The sequence below is a fragment of the Euleptes europaea genome, chromosome 8 (genome assembly GCF_029931775.1).
Source record: "Euleptes europaea isolate rEulEur1 chromosome 8, rEulEur1.hap1, whole genome shotgun sequence".
Classification (NCBI taxonomy): domain Eukaryota; kingdom Metazoa; phylum Chordata; class Lepidosauria; order Squamata; family Sphaerodactylidae; genus Euleptes; species Euleptes europaea.
The window spans coordinates 62,831,053-62,845,436 of NC_079319.1; the positions used below are offsets into that span (position 1 = coordinate 62,831,053).

The following is a 14,384-nucleotide window of genomic DNA, read 5'->3' on the forward strand; positions in this document are numbered from 1 at the left end:
AAAACAGTGGGAAGGAAAAGATTAAATGCCTCTCCCTCCCACCTATTGTCCCTGGCAAGTGTCCTCCATGTCTAAGTATTAGATATACAAAGCAAACATGAGGTTGAGAGCCTGTGTTTAAAATTCTCATCTCCCCCTATGTTTCAATATTCAGCACCCATGGAAGTTAGAGTCTAGGGGCACAGAGGGAAACAGGACCTGTCATCAAGGTGAACATCTAGCATTAATGCTTCACAATGAGACTTGTTAAGGAGGCAAAAATATTTGCTAAGCACCAATGGAAACTCACAAATTGCATTCTGGTAAGTAAATGGTTGAGCAGGTGAAACAAGTTCAGTACTGTCTCAATTAAACAGAACAAAAGTAATACAAACAGGAAGCAGAAGAGATGGACGAAGAAGAGTTGGTTTTACACCCCACTTTTTTCTACCTTCAGGAGTCTCAAAGCGGCTTAAAATTGCCTTATAAGAACATAAGAAAGGCCATGCTGAATCAGACCAAGGTCCATCAAGTCCGGCAGTCTGTTCACACATTGGCTAACCAGGTGCCTCTAAGAAGCCCACTAACAAGACAACTGCAGCAGCATTGTCCTGCCTGTGTTCCAAAACACCTACTATAACAGGCATGCTCCTCTGATCCTGGAGAGAACAGGCATGTCTTCCCTCCCCACACCCACAACAAGCACCTTGTGAAGTAGGTGGTGCTGAGAGAGATGTGACTGGCCCAAGGTTACCCAGCAGTCTTTAAGTGGAGAAGTGGGGAATCAAGCTCGGTTCTCCAGCTTAGAGTCCGCCACTGTTAGCCCACAACTGAGAACCAGCGTGGCGTAGTGGGTGACTGTCCAGAGGATGAACTAATGAACAGATTGGCTCTACTGGCTCCACAATAGGGAGCCAATATCCATCCAGCAGTACGTGTAAATGCTATTACTGTAAACCTCCATCAGCCTATAATATAAAATCCTTTCAGATGTATAAGAAATAACTTAAATTGGGGCACGTAGGCTATTTGTATACACATTTATCAAAGAGCTATATTTTACTCCAGTAGCACTTACAGACCAACAAGATTGTCAAGGTATACGCTTTTGAGAGTCAACGCTCCCTTCATCAGCATATATCAAAAGATAAATATTTATCCAGCCAGTGTGGCATAGTGGTTAAGAGTGGTAATTGGAGCAGTGGAGTCTGATCTGGAGAACCAGGTTTGATTCCCCACTCCTCCACTTGGCAGAGGCTAATCTGGTGAACTGGATTTGTTTCCCCACTCCTACACACGAAACCAGCTGGGTGACCTTGGGCTAGTCAAACTCTCTCAGCTCCACCTACCTCACAGGGTGTCTGTTGTGGGGACGGGAAGAGAAGGTGATTGTAAGCCAGTTTGATTTTTCCTTGAGTGGTAGAGAAAGTCTGCATATAACAACCAACTCTTCTTCTTCTTATCCATTTGCCCAGCCTAGCCTGATCTTGTCAGATCTCAGAAACTAAGCAGGGTCAGCCCTAGTCTAGGTAAGTCTAGGGTTGCTACAGAGGCAGGCAATGGCAAACCACCATTAAACATCTCTTGCCTCGAAAACTCTATGGAGTTGCTATAAGTTGGCTGCAACTTGATGGCAAGGGGGGGGAGCAAGTATCTAGAACTACCAGTTATCACCACAGTTATCATCACTTTCCCAAGGCAGAGGGAGAAAGAACAACATGAGAGAATCTCAACTCAACAGAATTATAACGGAGAATTGCTATAAAAATTACATTGGTCCATGTCTAAGAGTTATCAAAGGAACAGTCCTCTCCCCCCCTCCCAAATCTACAATGATGATTCCTAAGACAGGAAAATTCAAAGAAGAACTGAAGCAAAACTGTTCAATAGAGCCTTTATTTTTTAAATGCAGCCTTTGTAGAGTTTATCCTTCACCTTTTTTTTCTGGACCGCTTTCCCAGGCCTCAAGGAATCGAGGTTCAGCTGTGCGTGAATGTGCTTCATCTGTTCCAAGCAGCTCTCTATAAGGCTGGCTGTAATGAAAAATCTGCTCCATTTAAAATGCCTGCACGATGCACAACCGACAGCATCAGGTAAATCTATTTCTAACCTAGGAGTCACCTTTACAGAGTTCATATAGCTAAAGCACTATTATTTAAAAGAAGCAAGATTAGGAAAAATCAGGTCACAAGTTGATATATTCAAGCCTCACTCAATTAAAGATGCTACATTATTGAATGCAAACACAATTATAAAACAAGACAGTGTTAACCCATTATTTTTTATATTTGTATCTCACTTTGCTGGCAATAATCTTCCAAAGCAGTCAATAAGGAGTTCAAAATTTTCCTTGAAAAACTCACACTGCTGCTTAGGCTACAAGCAGCACTAGATGCCTTGCTTAAATCTTAAAATTAGTAACACTGAAACGTTTAAAACATAAAATTTCTGAAGTCAGCGAAGTTCTACGAGATACACAAACAGTGGGTTCATGCCTTGAGTTAATGTCTGAATACCACACTATTTGATTTACAAGATTCTCCACAAGTATTGTAGTTTGAGTATCATAAAGGTTCAAGGGCATTCTAAAGGCACTGCTTTGCTAAAATCAGCTCCCATGTATTTATAGTGAGTCTAAAAAGACAGGGAAGAAGATTTACACAGGTAAATGCCTGTGTATTTTACACAGATTTTTCATAGACAACAGAGGGGGAGACCCCACTTGACACATGATTCTCACAGAGAAGCATTGGCCAATTTGAGGCAGTGGTACACAACTAATATAGAATAGATGGAAGGTAAAACTGGTTATCTATTTAACTTTGAACCCAATTGCTCTAGCAAAGCATGCAACCACCAGTCTACAATCTAATGTCAGTTTGCTTTGTGTTTATGAGTTCTGCATGTTAAAAAAGTGTGGCTTATAAGGACTGAAATACATGAGAGCAGAGAGATCCAGGATTAAAGGACAGAAGCAGCAATGTGAGAACGAGAGGAAGAGGACAGAGACAACTGAGCAGACGGAGTACCAGGTCTTTGTCCCCCATGCCTATTGCATATTCCCTGCCTTCTTGAACTGTTTTTTGCCTTTTAAAAAATGTCAGAAGATCCTAATCACAGAACTCATAGAGCACGTCTTGTTTGGTCCTAGTGTTGGAAAACTAAGTTTCCTCCCTCCCCCATTACATACATAGAAACTCATTGAAAGTCTAACACAACAATAGCTCACCTTCCGAAGCACACTTCTGTGCACTTTTACTGATGGCCAAAAGGGGAAGTAAAGCACTTGCAGCGATGGGTTTCAAAACATCTTGTGAGGATTTTCCTTCATAGTTCTACAAATAAATACAACATTGGTCACACCACGCTGAAAAAATAATCAAAACACATACAGGAGAAATCTCAGCATTCAACGGCTGCAGTTTTCACATGTATTGACAGCAGTTCAGACTCCAACAATAGACAAGTCCGTTTTTATCCCTATGAAGCCAGACGATTTAGGGACAAACTAGTATCGCAGAGCAATGACCCATGCATTAGAATGCAAATGCCACTAAAATGTGAAAGGTGCATGAGTACCTTTTAGGGTACATCACGGCAAGTGGGCAGAGCTGTTTACACCCCCAAGCATGCATATCTTTTCCGCAGCTGTTTTTCATTGAACAAGGGTTTCTTCCAAGTTCAGCAACCCTCTGCGCTTAAAGGGAAGCACAGGAAGTGAAAGCATGGGCAGCATGATTCTGCTTCCAACCAATGCTTTAGGTTGTTCCCCTCTACCCACCCACCCCCAATTTTGAGGGATTATAGGTGTTAAGCAGCAACACAAACATCTTTGGTTGCCCTGGTGGATGACCTGCATCAGGAGATGGACAGAGGGCGTGGGACTCTGATTCTCCTGGATCTCTTAGTGGCTTTCAATAACCAGCCTCCAATTTTCCATTCATGGGCTAGACCAAATGGTTGCTTCTCAGCTCCGGGAGCTCTTGGAGGAGACTGATTTCCTGGACACGTTTCAATCTGGTTTTCGGTCAGGACTTAGAACAGACTACTTTGGTTGAAGACCTCTATCAAGAACTGCGTAAGAACATAAGAAAGACCCTGCTGGATCAGACCAAGGCCCATCAAGTCCAACAGTCTGTTCACACAGCGGCCAACCAGGTGCCTCTAGGAAGCCACAAACAAGACGACTGCAGCAGCACCATCCTGCCTGTGTTCCACCGCACCCAAAATAATAGGCATGCTCCTCTGATACTAGAGAGAATAGGTATGCAGCATGACTAGTATCCATTCTAACTAACAGCCATGAATACCCTTTTCCTCCATGAATATGTCCACTCCCCTCTTAAAGCCCTCCAAGCTGGCAGCCATCACCACATCCTGGGGCAGGGAGTTCCACAATTTAACTATGAGTTGTGTGAAAAAATACTTCCTTTTATCTGTTTTGAATCTCTCACCCTCCATCCCATCAGTGTATATGTGAAGTTGGGATTTTTTGCCCCAATATGCCTCACTTTACACTTACTCACACTGAAATTAGATGGGGGGGGGGGGATGTGACCATGCTAGATCTACTGGATCTTTCAGCAGCCTTCGATACCATTGGCCATGACATTCTGCTGGGCTGCCTGTCTGCACTGGGACTAAGGGGCACTGTGTTACGGCGGTTCGAGACCTATCTGAGAGGCCCGTCCCAGATGGTGGTGCTAAGGGGTTGCTCCTTTGCCCTGTGTCCCTGGGCTTATGTGTTTCCACATGGTTTGACATTATCCCCCATGTGATTTAGTATCTGCAGGAAGCCACCAGAAGAGGTCATCAGGAGGTCTGGGTGGTGGTATCACAAATACGTGGACGATACCCAGTTCTATCTTTTTCTCCCACCTAATTCTGAGGAAGCTGTTGACATTCTAGTGTGGTTCATGGGAGTCAGTAAAGGGCTGGATAAGGGTGAACAAGCTAAAACTTAATCCTGACAAGACAGTGGTTCTCTGGGTTAGCAGAACGGCAGACCAGGGATTATCAGATCTCCGCTACCCTGGATGGGGTTACACCTCCGTTGAAAAAGCCAGGTTCTCAGTTTGAGAAAGCCGCTTGACACAGCAGTTGTGGTAGAAAATCAGGTGGCTGCTGTGGTTTGGAGTGCTTTTGCCCAGCTTCTGCTGGTGCGCCAGCTGCACCTGTTTCTGCTGGCACAATTCAAGGTACTAGTATTGACCTTTAAAACCCTACATGGCTTGGGACCAACACACCTGAAGGACAACCTAATCCCTTACCATTCTACCTAATCACCGCAGTCATCTTCGAAAGCCCTGCTTCAGGTGCTACTGCCTTCTGCGATTAGGCAGGTGGTAACCCAGGTGAGGGCCTTAACAAAATTCTGGAACTCTCTGCCCAGCTAGACTCATCTCGCTCCTTCTGTTGTTATCCTCTGCCAGCAGGTAAAGACTTTTTTTCCCCTTGACATTCTCCCTCAGTGATCCTTCGTTTCTGCCCTATGTTTTGTTATTGCTGTTGTTTTAAATATTTTTATATGTGTATTTTAGCTTTGGATTTAATTGTTTCAACTATTTTTGTTGATTTTAACAGTTTTTAAGATGTGGTATTATGCATGTTTTTATTCTAGGTGGCCCTGATGAGAAAGGCAAAGTATAAATTTTGTAAATAGAAAAAGCAGAAGAAGAACAAGAACAACAAGAGCAACAAAAAGAAGAACAAGAAAAATAACAACAACAAGAAGAAGAAATTTTAATTTGTATCCTGCCCTCCCCTCCCTCGGCAAACAGGGCTCAGGGCAGCTAACATCATATAAAATACATCATAATTAAAATTGTGTGAAAAATGTAAGTACAATACAACATAGCCAATTTAAAATCCGATAAATTCAATCCCACCCTGATGGCACCTAGAATTGTCACATTTAGAGAGGAAGTTATCTAAAGATGGTCGTGCCTCTATGCCCGTTTGCCTTTATTATCACATCTTGTCTGCCCCTTAATGATATCTGTAAATGAGCCTACCATTTGCTCAAAGAGAGGATGGGAAATAGATTCCTTCCATTCTAACTGGCTGTCTTTTTTTGTTCCCATTGAGAACTCATCTTTTTCACCCTGACTAGTTACCTTTCTGTCATGATGCCTGCCAGCTCTTCAACTTGGATGCTTTCAAACTGTTTTCCCCCCTCTCAGTACACAGATCTTAGCTTGTCTTTTGTCTCCTTTGTTCTCTATACCAGAGCATGATATCCACGCCTGCTTTGATTTTGCTACTCTAACTCTTCTCCCGATAATTGTATCCCCCCTTTTTTTTTTTTTGAAAAAAAAAAGCAAGTGAATTCAGCTTCTCCATACTTGCCCTTTTTCATGGGGCTTCTTTCACAGAGCTATCACTATTACCAAATCAAGGAGCCTGGCAGTATGACAAGCTATATTTTTAATTTCTATCCCCAATCTCCTCCTCAGTCTGATTTCTGTGCTGCTCAACAGCTCCTTAGATATCAGAGTGAGTAGGCTGGCCACCACTTTCTAGGCAGCTGAACACTACAGGGGTTGTGACATCTGATCTGAATCCCAAGGTATCCGAATCATCCACCCCTCCTCTTAAAGCTACAAGCTTCCAAAAGAGAGGGCTTGAACCTGCTTTCACAGAATCCTAATCCCTTTCTTTTCTATCATCTCAGTAACCTGACACTAGTCTGACACCTCCCCCAACTCCCTCTCAGTGGTCTGGCTAACCAAAAGTAGGGCATTGTGTAAGGAGTAGCGATCCTCCTCCTCCTAGCCCCAACTACATCTTCTAGCTAGACTAAGGGAACAGGGGACATTGAAACCATCGAACATGCACTGATATGTTGCCCATTCTACCACGGAGTTAGATCAAAACTTATTTCCCCCCTACTTGGTAAATTCCCTGATGAGTCAGTTGCGCTTTTGGTAAAGAAGCTCCTATTAGGAGAAGACCCTCAGCTTACGCTCCAAACTTCCAAGTTCTGCGCCATTGCTATTAAAATATGCAGAACATTATGAGAAAATGATTGCTAGAATATTTTACAATTTTATCAATTTTAAGATGATATGCACTGCGATTCTGCGGTGTAAAACTATTGAGTCAGGAAATTTTGATGTATTGGCATGTGATTGGTCAGTCGACCGTATTAATAAATTTGAATTTGTGAGGGAAGGAAGCCTCTTGACTAAGGGTTTTGTATCTAAGCGTAAGCAAAGGGTCACATGATATCACAAGACATGTGAGTTAACTGACACATACCTAAGGACATACGGCATGGAAATACATATCAGAACACATGAACACATGAAGCTGCCTTATACTGAATCACACCCTTGGTCCATCAAAGACAGTATTGTCTACTCAGACCAGCAGTGGCTCTCAGGCAGAGGCCTTTCACATCACCTACTTGCCTAGTCCCTTAGTTGGAGATGCCAGGGATTGAACCTGGGACCTTCAGCATGCCAAGCAAATGCTCTGCCACTGAGCCACGGCCCCTCCCTACCAAACAAGAAAAGAATGAAAAACAAAGCACTAACTCAGTTTCTCTGGCCAAGTATTTTACTATGGCAGTTCTCCGTGAGAAAAGGACAGAAGCCAGCCAGACGTTACAAACCAGAAGATGGCTTCTAACTAGCTGGCTTCTAACCACTGAGGTTCATTGTGCTCCCCTAGCTTTTAGAGATCCCCTGGTCAGGATATTAAAAGTAATCCATCTTGCCTCTTTCTAGCAGCACAGCAAATAGGCCCTCCATCTATCACTGTGAATGGGGGTGCTTTCCTTCCTGTATCAGACTTTTATGTTTGCAACACATCGGGAAATCATATTGCTATGTGCTACTCAATCATCTCACACTGTTTTGTCTTCACCTTTTCTCTTTCAGGTATGAGGTGTGGCCCTCTCTACATTCCCAGTTTTAATGGCAGCATAGTATCTGACAGAACATCAAGCAAATTGTTTGATGCGTACTCTCAAGTAACAAGTGGTAGTATATACACATTTTTAGAAGATATAAAGATGAACTCCCAGCATGTTTTAAGGCACACTGATCATGAACGGAAGACAGATCGTGTTTGTGTTACATCCTTTCCTCTTTTACCAAGTATAATTAAGATAGTTATTGTTGGCATATGTTCAGTTTAAACTGAAACAGAGAATTATGTTAGTGGCTCCTATTAAGGGAAAGCCCATTCCTCTTAGGGCTTGAGGAACTAGCTAACTGATTAATGGAGCATCTGAAATAAGGTTCACATATCTTTTGACTTGCATTTGGGCCTAGGCAGTCAAGGATATTTTTCAACCTCACAGCCAGGCAATGAAAGTAATGCTTTCACCGGTCATCTACAGAAGAACTCAAGGCAAGAACACAAGGCTCAAAAGAGATTAGCAGGAGCACAATATATTTGGGCACAGAGAGAAAACCCACAGGTCTGTCGGCAAGTGAGCTGGTAAAAAGAGATTAGAACACCAAAGCATGAAGTGTTTCAGTATTTATTGCTAGTCCAAGGCTCGAGATAAAGATTTAGATGGCAGAAGATCAAATAAAAACGTTTTTTACAAGAAAACAGTGGGGGGGAGGAAACCCACCAAGGAACCAAGCTTCTTCAAAGACATTGATCAACAGTGAGTAAGATGGCATGGGGGAATCTCTTAACAAGATCTTGAGAAAGACTGTATATGAACTGCTGTAACATGGTTAACAGCACAAATTGCACTATGGGTAAAATGGAATAATGATGGTTAGACTTTGGGTAGTCCAGGCAACGCACCTTCCTACAAAATCAACTTGTGAGTTTTCAACTACTGACATATTATAGAGAAACAGAAGTAAAGCTAATGAAAATAATCTCAGTAATGTTTTATTTTAAGGAAGACGAGTAGAAAGAAACAGAGAGGTTACAGAAGAGGCTTTCAATTTAAAAGTGGTGGTGTGGAGGGAGAGGTCAGGTTAAAAGGTAAGGGTAGTCCCCTGTGCAAGCACAGGTCATTACTGACCCATGGGGCGACGTCACATCCTACTGTTTACTAGACAGACTATGTTTACAGGGTAGTTTGCCATTGCCTTTCCCAGTAATCTCCACTTTACCCCTAGCAAGCTGGGTACTCATGTTACCAACCTCGGAAGGATGGAAGGCTGAGTCAACCTTGAGCTGGCTACCTGAAACCAACTTCCGTCGGGATCGAACTCAGGTCGTGAGCAGAGCTTTTGACTGCAGTACTGCAGCTTACCACTCTGCGCCACACGGCTCTCTGGAGGGAGAGGTCAACACCCTTTGAAAACCAGAACAAACATTTAAGTCTCCCTCTCTCTTCCTCCTACCCTGCTTTCAAAACAGTGTGAGCTATTTTGAAGGCTGGATTCAAGGCATTAAATGTAATGGGTCACAAAATCCATCCATTTTGATAGTGGTCAGCTGCATAAGAAAGGACTATAGTGGAGAAATGTCGACCCTCTCCTCCTTGTACATTTCAAGGATCAAGAGTACGCTGGGCACTGTATAAACATGAGATTTTCATATTTCTGAACGTAGCTAGAAGGTTTAGAAAGGCCTTGTGTTCATCTCTGGAAGACACCTAAGGCAACATTTTCATTGTGAAGGACACAAGACACAGTTCATCATCTACCTTCTGCGCAGTCCCTCATTGGGGGACCTGTGCAGACCTGCCTTGGACAGTTTACTAGCTTTTATGCTCCAAAGGGGCACTAGACCTTGGCTCGAGCTCCCAGCAACCATTCACGCCAACGGTCGCATGCCAATAGTCTAGCGCCCCGCCCGAGCCGCCACACACTCATGCCTTACTCAGAGCTCATAGCAAGGCAGGAGGGAGGGATGTGTGCCTGCACAGAAGATACTCGATGAACAGCAGTTACAGGTAAGTGCAACCCTGTTTTCCTGTCTGTGGTATTCTATCTTCCCCCAACAACCCTTCCCCAATCCCATTGCCACTAAGCCTCTCTCTCCTTCTGCCCCTTCCCTCACGAGTATTCTACAACACTGCTTTTATCCCTTAAATCCCTTCTCATAGCACTCCTGTCAGACTATTTTGTCCCCTCCATAACACTGTCTCTCCTCATATATTGCTTTCTTCTGCAGACAGGTAGAGATGGAACAAGGAGAATCATCATTACAACGTCTGTCTTTTGAATTAAGGATGATATCCTACGCTCGCTTACAAAGGAACAAGCCCCACTGAACACAGCAAACAACGCATAGTTAAATTATGGAACTCCTTGCCCCAGGATGTGGTGATGGCTGCAAACTTGGAAGGCTTTAAGAGGGGAGTGGATATGTTCATGGAGGAGAGGGTTATTCATGGCTATTAGTAAAAATGGATACTAGTCATGATGCATTCCTATTCTTTACAGTCTCAGAGAAGCATGCCTATTATATTGGGTGCTTTGGAACACAGGCAGGACAACGCTGCTGCAGTCGTCTTGTTTGGGGGCTTTCTAGAAGCACCTGGTTGGCCACTGTGTGAACAGAATGCTGGACTTGATGGACCTTGGTCTGATCCAGCATCACCTTTCTTATGTTCTTATGACTCTACTTCAGAGTAAACATGCCTAGGACTTGGCTGCGACTTCCTTTTCATATGGCTGAGTTTGGCCAACCTGATCATTGACCATGTGGCCGACTCTGATATTTGTCAAATGCTTATGCCTTTATTAAAATAAAAATAGCCATAGATAAGTTTTGCTAAGCCTGAGGCACATTTTAGTTATAACTAGTCAAACTGCGGAATGATAAATTACAATCGAAAGTAAAAAAAGTTTCTACCTGAATTATTGATTCACAAAGTTGGGCTACAGATGCTCGACTCCCTTTATCTTCATCTAGAAGGAAAACCACAGTTGGGTGGTAGCGAGCACTCTCTTCATTGTGAAGCACTCTCTTCCCTTCCTCGGAAAAGAGAACGGCCAGGAATTGCAAACAAGCCACGTGCAAGTCAGGGCAACTTACAGAAAGGTGCACACATTCACATACTGTATCTAAAAAGACCAAAAACATATTGATTTTATGCTGTAGTGCTCGCACAGAGAAATACAATATAGCTACATATACAAGAATACTATGGCTGCATATAAAATTATGGAACTATAATATGTTGAGTCGGAAGATGATTTTGAAATGCTTTCGAAATGCCAGATTTAATTTGTGTTTTTGACACCTGACTGGCATTTGTCAGCTTTTCAATCAACTAGAGGACTCCAACAGAAGCTGTTGGTTACTGCTTGCATCTTGAACAAATTCCGCAGTTGAACCGTTTGCCGAAAGCGACATCCCTCTGGAGGAAATTGTAGGAATGCGTGAGGGCCGATTACCCTGGAACATATTCAGCAATATTTCTGTATGAAACCCCTTTCAGATCTGACGGAAAAAACAGCAACACTGTTAAACACAACAGTTTGATGTAATACACACAGTGCTGGACTTAGAGAAGGATGACTGTCAGTCACTGTGTGTATGTGTGTGTGTAAAGTGCCGTCAAGTCGCAGCCGACTTATGGCGACCCCTTTTTGGGGTTTTCATGGCTAGAGACTAACAGAGGTGGTCTGCCAGTGCCTTCCTCTGCACAGCAGCCCTGGTATTCCTTGATGGTCTCCCACCCAAATACTAACCAGGGCTGACCAGTAACTATAGTAAAAGCTTATTTATTAATTGTTGTGACTTATAGCCTGCCCTCCCCGGCTGAGGCCAGGCTCAGGGCAGGTAATATCATTTAAAATCTGGCAGTTGATTATCCAGAATGCTCAGGCAAGCTCCTCCCCCTCAGGCATCATACATCTGCGTCTCTGGGCATGTGAGGGCCCCATTCCTGCAGGCCATGTTGATGCCTGCAGCCATTGCTGGGCTTCTGACAGCAGATGTTTTTGCATATACTTGAGATATCTTGGGGCTGGGACCCAAAACACTTCATACACATAGCCTGAATGTAATTTTAAACAATATTTTCAGTAATGTTGTGTACATTGAACCGTCACAAAGCAAAGGTGCAACTATCTCACCAGAATACCTGTACCAGCTGTTAAACAAGAGCAACAACAAACTAACTAACAAGGGCAGACTTTCAGTCTCCACTTACGATGCAGTGCACTGTGTTTTATTTTTTTAGGTGACAGGAAACATTGAAAGCAGGCAGTACAGATCTGCCTGCATGCTGGATTGAAGGATCCAGTTTTCAGATCAGTCTGGATATGGGATGTCCGGATAAGGAATACTTTGTGTGTGTAAAGTGCCATCAAGTCGCAGCCGACTTATGCCGACCTCTTTTGGGGTTTTCATGACACTAACAGAGGGGGTTTGCCAGTGCCTTCCTCTACACAGCAACCCTGGGGTTCCTTGGTGGTTTCCCATCCAAATACTAATCAGGAATGACCCTGCTTAGCTTCTGAGATCTGACGAGATCAGGCTAGCCTGGGCCACCCAGGTCAGGGCAAGGAATACTTTACCGGTATTTAAATTCATGCCCTGACCTGGATGGCCCAGGCTAGCTTGATCTCGTCAGATCTCGGAAGCTAAGCAGGGTCAGCCCTGGTTAGTATTTGGATGGGAGACCACCAAGGAATACCAGGGTTGCTGTGCAGAGGAAGGCACTGGCAAACCACCTCTGTTAGTCTCTTGCCATGAAAACCCCAAAAAGGGATCGCCATTAGTCGGCTGTGACTTGACGGCACTTTACACGCACACACACATTTAAATTCATAGCTTTGCCATTTTGTGCTAGAGGTCTGAAGATCAAGGCAGTTTTAGTCTTCTAACAAAGTGTGATGTCCAATTTAGACATTATAGTTATCACACAGAGATTTCTACTCTCACCTGACATAGTTGTTCATTTATAAGAGTTACTGCATGCACTTGGTGTGTTGAGCTGGTAGCCTGCTGCCTCAGGGCTCTACCTCAAGAATTATGAGATGGGGGAAGGATTTAATGATCAGGGGGAAAGTGTACTGCTTTTTAAAAAAACAACGACAGAATTCCTATATTGGTTAAAACGAGGGGGTAAAACTCTCACCAGATGCTACGACGCAGCAAGGACTTGCCTACTGAAGCCTTATCACTGGTTTGCATGACACAAGGTCACACTGGCTACTGTAACAGTTTGCTATGCAGAACTGAAGTCAAGATGCAAAACTTCCAAAAACAGTAGCACAAGGCTCGTAGAAAATTCATTTTTGCCTGCATATAACTCAAAAGGAAGGAATTTCTTCATGCAACACATAGTTAAAGAGTGGAACTCCCTGCCCCAGGATGGGGTGATGGCTGCCAACTTGGAAGGCTTTAAGAGACGAATGGACATGTTCATGGAGGAGAGGGGTATTCATGGCTGCTAGTAAAAATGGATACTAGTCATGATGCATACCTATTCTCTCCAGGATCAGAGGAGTATGCCTATTATATCAGGTGCCGTGGAACACAGGCAGGATAATGCTGCTGCAGACTTGTTTGTGGGCTTCCTAGAGGCACCTGGTTGGCCACTGTATGAACAGGCCGCTGGACTTGATGGGCCTTGGTCTGATCCAGCATGGCTTTTATGTTCTTAAGAGTGGCTCTTGCATCTGATACCACAAAATAATGGCCTGGTAAGCATAGGAACCTTGTGTATGGCTCACCTTCACATTGTCTAATATGCTGCCTTACAGGCTGAGCGGATGCAAACAATGATGGGGCTCCTGCTCCTTTGAACAGCTGTTTAGAAGGAGTAGTCGTACAGAAGGATTTTCAACCGGTCCAGCTTTTCTCCCTTACAAACTCAATTCCATTCATCTACATGACAACCAAAAGGATACAGGAACTCTGTCTTAATTTGTATATGGTCATCCAGTGAAAAGGAAAATTACAGATAGCAGCAGTCCACTGAAAATGCTGATAGTAACGGTCTTGTTAAAACAGCTGGGAAGGCAAAATCGTTTTTAAAAAACAAGTATGAAATGACACTGCTGAACCATGACAACAGGTGTCAAAGCAAACAAAAACAAAGGTACAAATCAGTGAAGCGTCACTTTGCCAATTCTACAGATGCTAAATCCCTTTGAGCATTTAATACTAAGAGCTCTTCCACACATCCTGAATAATCCGTTTTCAATCTACCTTCAGTGCACTTTAATGATAGTTTGTAAACAGATTTTGCTGTTTCACACGGTAAAATCCATCTGCTAAGTGGACTGAAAGTGCATTATTCAGCATGGGTGAAAGTACCTATAGTGATTAGAACTCATCCTTGCTTTTTTAGACCTTGTGACTTCAATCAATCAATTCGAAAAAATTGTAAGTCGGTTTAGAAACAGACACGCTGGAGATTACCACAATGGAACTCTTACAGAAAGTTCTGCTGTACAGACTGTTTTTGCTGCTTGAGAAAACTCTTGCGTCTGACTACCTATCATGATTCCTCCATCACTTTT

General features: G+C 43.4%; 1 protein-coding gene across 1 annotated transcript in view; it reads right to left on the minus strand.

Annotated features, from left to right (window-relative positions):
• RTTN (rotatin) overlaps nt 1-14,384 on the minus strand; it is a 105,078-nt gene that overhangs the window by 14,878 nt on the left and 75,816 nt on the right. The window contains exons 40-42 of the mRNA XM_056854945.1: nt 10,759-10,970; nt 3,209-3,314; nt 1,915-2,012 (exon numbers count right to left, since the gene is read on the minus strand). Coding sequence (XP_056710923.1) covers nt 1,915-2,012; nt 3,209-3,314; nt 10,759-10,970 — 416 coding nt within the window. The remainder of the gene's footprint in view (nt 1-1,914; nt 2,013-3,208; nt 3,315-10,758; nt 10,971-14,384) is intronic.